This window comes from Ictalurus punctatus, chromosome 12 (genome assembly GCF_001660625.3).
Source record: "Ictalurus punctatus breed USDA103 chromosome 12, Coco_2.0, whole genome shotgun sequence".
Lineage (NCBI taxonomy): Eukaryota > Metazoa > Chordata > Actinopteri > Siluriformes > Ictaluridae > Ictalurus > Ictalurus punctatus.
Genome location: NC_030427.2, coordinates 16203810 through 16211362, shown reverse-complemented (window position 1 = coordinate 16211362; position 7553 = coordinate 16203810). Strand labels below are relative to the sequence as shown.

Genomic DNA, 7553 nt, shown 5'->3' with positions numbered 1-7553 from the left:
CGCCAGGTAGAGCGTTCTTCCGGGTTTTTAAACATTACGTGTTTACGCACGCACTACGTCATCACGCCGAGTCCGCTGATTGGACAGCTGAACTGTCGTTTTAGTTGGGTTAATTCGACTCAAGAAACTCGAAAGACAAACGATTTACTTTATTTTGCTTTAAGAAGTTTTTCCCCCCTTAAAAACGATCATGACGATCATTTTGAAAAACATTTTCTGAAATGAAAATGTTTTTAAAAATTAATAATGATTTTTTAAAAAAATATATACTTCTCCATAAAATAAAATATACAAAAATGTAGGTCCAAACAAACAAAACCTTTTAAAAAAAAATAAAAATTATATGTGCAATAATGTAAAAAGATTTTAAAACTGGAATAAAGCAATTAGACCTGCAGTGTGGATGTTTAATATGTTTATTATACATACATAGATAAAAACATTTAACAACTTTTTCTTAAAATATGTAAAATACTAAAGAAATGTTTATAAAATAATTAATAAAACACATTTGTGGTTATTTTCATACATTACACTCATTATTTATTTGATAAATAATATATTATAATATGGTTCACATAATATATAAACAGTACAACAACCAATAAAGTGTTTAGAAAATTTTTTGTCTTTTCCATCCCAGTATGGATGATTTCAAAGTGAGACCAGAGTCAGGGTATGGGGAAGGACAGGGCATTTCCTGGCTTTGTCCCAAACAGCCAGAACACGGGTCTAACTGGGGCTCTGAACTCCACCCGAAAGTCAAACAGCTCAGCTTCTCCATCTGTTCCACTCCAGAAGGACAGATGTCCAGAGTCCATGTCCAGCAGGACTCTGAGCCTGCTCGAGTGTCTCTGTTTCAGCGGCGTCTCTGAGCTGTCGTGCCTGGCGCTGAAACTGCCGCTGCTCCACTCGATACACCAGGATGATTTACTCCTCCCGAGCCGCTCATCTTGTCCCAGGTGGGTGTACGCCACTCCAGCCGCCCAGCCACTGCACGCGCTGGTCTCTATATCCCAGTAGTGCCTCCCTGTGGTGAATTCCTGCTCCGCCATACACTGACACGCCTTGAAACGGCAGGGGCGCGTCCTCAAAGGCATTGACGACCTCACCTCCATCCTCCGTCTCTGATCGAGGAAAACCAAACGCCGGTGACACAGGCTGGATGGGAAGGACAGCGAGACGAACTCAGCACTAAGAGCTGTGAGTGGAGAAAAAGAAGCTGATATTAAAACTGCAATAAGTGATACATTTATATTGATCAATTGGCTGTGAGCAGAGAGAAAGTAGCCATAATTAAAGGGGTGATAAGTGATACGTTTATGTCACTCTCTTGGTGAGGTGAAAGGAGCTGACATTAAAGGTGTAATAAGTAATATATTTATACTATTCTACTGGCTGCTTGTTGACCTGAAGCAGCAGACATTCCACCCTCACAGAACCCTCCAAGAGAGTCTGGATCCTCTGGCACGCTCGGTTGGTTCTCCTCTGAAGCAGACTCTGAGTTCTTAACAACCTGAAAATAAAAACCAGAGTGTGACACTCAGAGTGTTGAAGCACATGGTAGGAAAATTTACATCTGTGGTTGGAAATTATGTAGGCAATGATGAGATAGACTTCCATTAGTTGTTTGTGAGTTTTGTTGCAATCATCCATATCGGGCTGATCGGCTACGTTTGATGTATGGGGGAAAATAAAGTACATTTAATTTTTTTAGCTGTTCCTTTAACATACCTTGTCAATCTGAGTAACTGATGGAAGACTCAAGCTGTTCTCAGCACAATGACTTCCTCCTTCACAGTCCAGTGAGGAACTCAACATTTCCACTGATGATGATGACTCATAAGTCCTGATATTGTCTCTGATGAAACAGGTCCCATTCTGCATACAATATAGAAGAGCTGAAGACGTTTATGCTTCATATATGTAGAGAACCACAGTGTCCTTTCTGTAACATTTCCTTTCTGTAACATGCTCTTTATGTAATGTATCCTTTGTGTAATGTGTTGTTTGTGTAACATGTCCTACCTGAATGAGAGAATGAAATTCAGCTTGCATTTCAATCTTTTCCATCTCCTGCTTCAAGAAGTCCAGTTTTCTCTGTAGAGCATCCTGAAGAAGAACATTAGTGTATAATGAGGCTACATGAGATGAGTGAATATAATTTAAAATCCTTTAAGACCATTACTGCCTCCTACTGCACCTTAAGATTATTATTGTCCTCCTACTGCAGCTTTACTTTCCAAAGACCATTTCTTTCTCCCACTGCACCTTTAAGGTCCTTATTTTCTCCCGACAGCACCTTTGAGATGAATACTGCCCCCTACTGCACCTTAAGATCCGTACTTTCTACCACTGCACCTTTAAGACCAATACTGCCCCCTACTGCCCTTTTAAACTACTACTACTACTACTACTACTACTACTACTAATAATAATAATAATAATAATAATAATTATTATTATTATTATTATTATTATTATAAGAAGAAGAAGATATTATTATTATTATTATTATTATTATTATTATTATTATTATTATTATTATAAGGCCTGGGAAAAGTCAACAGACCTCAAAAAACACTGACACAGTGAGACTCATTTCAGTCTGTTATTTTTATTTTAAATATGAATATGTAATGATTACAAGCTACTACATTTCAGTGTTTCAGAACTGAAAGCAGATACAGAAAGTTAAAGGCCTCAGACTCTCCCAACTCCCAAGTTCTACCCGAGTACCTGAGCATGAACCTCACCTGAGAGAGCTCTTCCTCATTTTCGGTCAGGACCCTGTCCCACATTTTCCGACCCCCCACTTCCTGTAATTCCAGAATGGTGCTGATGGTGACATTTTTGTGGAGTTTGCAGTCTGGTCTGAGCTCAGCTCTACACTGAGGACATTTCTTCCTCACAGTCCGCTTTAAATGGTCTTTAATGCACTGGAGGCAGTAACTGTGTCCGCACTCCAAAGTGACTGGGTCTGTGAAAATTTCGAAACAAATCGGACATTTCAGCTGATTAGCTACAAATGTCACAATGTCTTCATACGACGCTGTCATCATCGGAGAAGGAGTTAAAGAAGCGTTTTATTTATCGAGAATCGAAAGTGAAAGCACCGGTGCGATGGTACCGGAACTGGGAACTAAATACACGTGACTCGTGTTTCCTCTCCGGACCGTAATTCTGACGGACTTGAGGGCACAACATGGCGGCTACGTTCGGTTTAAACCCGCACCAAAATACATGAGGATTAATTGAGGTGATTAATTAAAAATGTGGGTCGCGAGACGGCTTCTGACTTCCGCTGTCCTCACAGGTAAAGTGAAAGGAAAAGATCAACAAATCAGTAGAATGCTTCATTTTATTTGTTTTGAGTATTTTAATTTTCTTATATTTCTTTATCATTTCCATGAACAAATAAGAACAGTATTAACATTAAAACAGGCTTATCTGTATTCGCGCTGACAGCCATGAATAAAAACACATTAAACACACGTGTCACACTTCACATTTATTTCTATGACGGAAAAAACAGCACGTTAAAATTTGGTTTATTATATGTTACACATTTAACGATACTTCTATGAACCAGTGTGTGTGTGTAATTAACTGCATGCGTTATGCACACACCTCTTCTTAATTGAGAGGACTGGGACTATCTGCATTGACTGCAGAATCTAGTCAAATGACTGGGTTTGTCGTTTTAATCGGGTTCACGTATTGCTTCTCATTAATGAGTGTAAACAATTGTGGCGTGGAGCGTTCGTTTCTGTAATTACTTGCACTGGTTTAGTAATAAAACATGCAAATATCTCTAAATATTACAAACATGCAATAATGCTATACTATCAGTCTCTCCAGGATTTCAAGATCTTGCGATCGCAGAAATAAACGCTAAAATCAAGCAAGCAAAATAAATAAATAAATAAAATAAGTAAAATTCGGAGGAATTTTGCAAAATTACCACAGATTTTCCACAGATTTGGTCCAAGATGTGTTATGTGACATCATCACAAAGCGCATTCAGCCAAATCCCTCTTCGATTCACGTGCATCGAACATGAGTACAGCTAAAAGGTCTCATTTACGAACAAACATCACTGCAAAAGACCGTGCAAAACTATTTCCTGCACTTGCAATTTCATCAATTCAAGTAGTTTTCCGCAAAAAAAAACCTCCGTAAATTGCATCACAAATATGTTTTTAAAAAGCCGCAGCAAAATCAAGCATTTTTGGCCGCAACAATCACTAAAAACCTCCACAAAACCTTGTACGGACCATAATATATATAATCACACTGCGTTTGTTAATCTAGTGAGATTTCAGCCTCTACGATCTGTGACTGCTGTGCCAACTAGACCCGGGGTTCCCAAACTTTTCCAGGCAAGGCCCCCCAAATGGCGTTAACATTTGACCGAGGCCCCCCTTTTGCAAGATGTCTTTAAAACACATTAAAAATACAGACTTCTGGATATTACCCCCCCCCCCCCCCCCCCCTTTTAAATTAATAATTACATCTTACATCAGGAATTGATTGTGTGTGGTTGTCTGAGAGTGAGAAAGAGAAAATATGCTAGTGGGAGGGATGGGCACACCAAATTGTTGAGGCGCCCGGGCTCACCCTGGCGGGCCCCACTTTGAAAACCACTGAACTAGACGGCAGCACCGATCCGATACCCAGGATCAGTATCGGGCCCATATCCGTAGAATAATGGTGGAACGGATATCATAGAAGAAACAAATGAATTTGATCCGATCGTGTAACAACTGGAAAAAAAGATTGGCTTTGGAAAATATATATTTTTGGAACTGGAAACATTTACATATAAATAGGCTACACACACACACACACACACACACACACACACACATATGAGAGAGAGAGCTATGTAGGATTTATCATATTTATACTTGATTCCATTTACAGTATATGATTTATTTTGTAAAAGTTGAATAAAAAAAAAGTTCCTTCAGTTTTAAAAAAGTTTTAAACAGTAGTTTTTAAAGATTTTTTTTTATTTATTGGTTTTGATCAGTATCGTTATTAGGAAGGAAGCAGCGCAATCATGCAATATCTAATTGTAACTGAAGCGAGACAGAGGTATCGCCCTTGTATGTTTCGATTATTGTATTTTGTAGTGTATCTAGCTGAAAGCCATGGCACTCAAAAATGTACTTATTTTTATTTTAAATAGCTGCTCTGTGCTGCCAATGCCTGGTGTAAAGGTCACATGACTGTGTTTTTGGAACCTTTCCTGAACTGTCAGTCGTGGGGATCTGCTGCGTGTTCTTTGTTAAAAAAATAATCCTAGGGTTATTAAAAAAAAAAAAAAAAAAAAAAAAAAACCTAACCCTACACCTTCACAGGACCTGCTATGTATACTTCGTTAAAAAAAAATGTTGCATTAAAACCTATCCAGTAATCAACTACTGTGTGTCATGTCATGATTTTTATGTTCAATATAACCCGTTTCAGTTGTTTTACAGGACACTACAGATTGCTGTGTCGTCATCCGAATCCCCTGCCGGAGTTCTGGCCCCGCTTCCTGCAATGCACCTACTGCTGGAGGGCTCAGATCCCAGCCACAGACTTGAACCTCAACCTTCTGCATCCTGAACCTGCAGAACCTCAGTGCACACACGCAGACCTTGTCACTGATGCCACGCTGGACTCGCTGTACACCCCAGAGCAGCGAGGCACCATCCTTCAGCTCCTCAACACGGGCTCTGAGTCCGAGCTTGCTGCCGTCAAAATGCTCCGGGGACGAAAATCAGCCAACATCATCGAGTACCGGATCAGGAACGGACCCTTTAAGGATCTGGAGAGCGTCGTGAACGTACCGCTGTTGAAGCACAAGAGCGCCGTCGTGGCGTTTAACTCCATCCTCTGTCCGGGACAGAAGGAGAAGAAGAGGAAGGGGAAGATTCATCTCGCAAAGTTCATCAGGCCCGAAGTGGACAAGGCGCTGTTCGAGGTGAGAGAGCCACCCGAGTTCGGACGTTATTCCAGGATTCAGCTGATGTTAACAACAAGCTCCGCCCCCTGCAGTTCCTATTGCACAGAAAACTGCCTCTGGAACAGGAAGTAAAATCCTAAAGTGAGAATGTAAGCATTCTTGTGATGGAAAGGTCTCTATTTTCAGAATATATTATGTACATCATTAGATATTTAGATTTAATAACTCTCATACATCTCAGGAATGCGTCTCATGATGTAACTGTTTTGAAAAATGCCGTGTTCCAGTTGAGAGCAGGCTGCCGGGATATCAGTAGGGGATATTTTCATCATATGTCCTTCTCAGGAATTCTCACAATTTAATACGCATCACTGTGACAGTATTGTAAACTGTAATTATGTTCAATGTGATAATGTGGATATTAAACAGACGTTTTAATTTCCTCCTCCCGTTATTTTTCAGGACGCCAGCTCCATCGTGTCCATTGTGTGCGGGACGAACAGGATAGCATGGACGCACATGGACCGGGCAATGACGGTGTTAGAGTGGCAGCAGGAGGACTGTCAGAGCTTCATGAAGGGCACCTACATGGCGTCCAGTTATCTGGTGGATGTAAGATAATAATAATAATAATAATAATAATAATAATAATAATAATGCTTATGTTAGTCATTTTTCTGTAAACCGACATTGCACGTTTACATTGCGGATTATTCCATTTTTATAAAATATTTCTCACCCAGATTTGTAGCGTGGTGTCGAACCTGCCGGCAGCGGATTTCTATGTGGTTGAGAAGCCAAGCGTGTCGGTGCAGAATACTGCGCTGTTCCCGGTCGTGGTTCACCTGCGCACGGTGGAGGCCATGCTGTTCGCTCTGCTCAGCGCCAGGAGAGACGCCAGGGCGCCGCCCAACGTGCTCAACATGATGCGCACAGCCGTGGGACGCCACTTTGGCCTGATCGTGGGCGAGAGCCGCACAAGCGGCGCCGAGGTGGTGAGGAAGATGATGGAGGAGTCGGCGATGAAGAAGATACCACGTGTGATATTTCCGAACGAGCTGCTGGTGCGCTACAGCGGCGCGTTCCACTTCACCAGCAGGAACAAAGGACAGGAGATGTGTGATGCCCTGTTGCAGGCCGTCGCCTTCTACGAGCTGCTCGCAGCCTCACACTGAGCGACAAGCGTGCGCGTGTTTTTGAGAAACTCTTAAGGAACTGTCTCTGAAATAGACCTGATTTAAATGTTCTACACTAACAATACTGTCCACATTAAATCTTAACAAATATCTTAAAAACAATAATCAGCACATACCTGGAGGAGTGGAAGGTTTTTTTTTTGTACAAAAAATAAAAAACTTTCTACATTCCTCTATACGACTACTGAGACTCCAGTCTGTTTTATTCATTTTCGTTGAAAAGTGAGAAACAAAAATATCTTAAGATACGCCCACTGCGATCTGATTGGCTCGTGCGTAATCATTTAAAATTGGTTCATTCAGGGTCTTTTACATGTGTTATATAACTATATATTTACATAAATGTTTATTAATAAATAATTTTAAATATATAGTTAAAAATTTTTTTTATATAAATCATT

The 7553-nt window shown here is 40.5% G+C and overlaps 2 protein-coding genes across 2 annotated transcripts; one reads left to right on the top strand and one right to left on the bottom strand.

The window, feature by feature from the left end:
• Positions 1 to 402: 402 nt before the first annotated feature.
• Positions 403 to 3124, bottom strand: LOC108273256 (E3 ubiquitin/ISG15 ligase TRIM25). The gene is made up of 5 exons (XM_017482414.3): positions 2757 to 3124; positions 2029 to 2112; positions 1735 to 1881; positions 1411 to 1516; positions 403 to 1201 (listed from the first exon to the last, which is right to left on the bottom strand). The coding sequence occupies exons 1-5, from the start codon at positions 3060 to 3062 to the stop codon at positions 672 to 674; spliced, it is 1173 nt and encodes a 390-aa protein (XP_017337903.1). The 5' UTR covers positions 3063 to 3124; the 3' UTR covers positions 403 to 671.
• A 34-nt stretch (positions 3125 to 3158) lies between these two features.
• Positions 3159 to 7333, top strand: tefm (transcription elongation factor, mitochondrial). Its single transcript, XM_017482415.3, has 4 exons — positions 3159 to 3316; positions 5487 to 5974; positions 6419 to 6568; positions 6700 to 7333. Exons 1-4 carry the CDS (start codon positions 3274 to 3276, stop codon positions 7129 to 7131), a joined length of 1113 nt encoding a protein of 370 aa, XP_017337904.1. The 5' UTR covers positions 3159 to 3273; the 3' UTR covers positions 7132 to 7333.
• Positions 7334 to 7553: the final 220 nt, after the last annotated feature.

Excerpts from the sequence above, each read along its gene's own strand:
- LOC108273256 (XM_017482414.3), bottom strand. The coding sequence starts at position 3,062 with ATGATGACAGCGTCGTATGAAGACATTGTGACATTTGTAGCTAATCAG. Across the intron at positions 1,882-2,028 it reads AATTTCATTCTCTCATTCAG|AATGGGACCTGTTTCATCAG; the intron begins GTAGGACATGTT and ends TATTGTATGCAG. Across the intron at positions 1,202-1,410 it reads TGGAATGTCTGCTGCTTCAG|CTCTTAGTGCTGAGTTCGTC; the intron begins GTCAACAAGCAG and ends CTCCACTCACAG.
- tefm (XM_017482415.3), top strand. The coding sequence starts at position 3,274 with ATGTGGGTCGCGAGACGGCTTCTGACTTCCGCTGTCCTCACAG. Across the intron at positions 5,975-6,418 it reads TGGACAAGGCGCTGTTCGAG|GACGCCAGCTCCATCGTGTC; the intron begins GTGAGAGAGCCA and ends GTTATTTTTCAG. Across the intron at positions 6,569-6,699 it reads CGTCCAGTTATCTGGTGGAT|ATTTGTAGCGTGGTGTCGAA; the intron begins GTAAGATAATAA and ends TTTCTCACCCAG.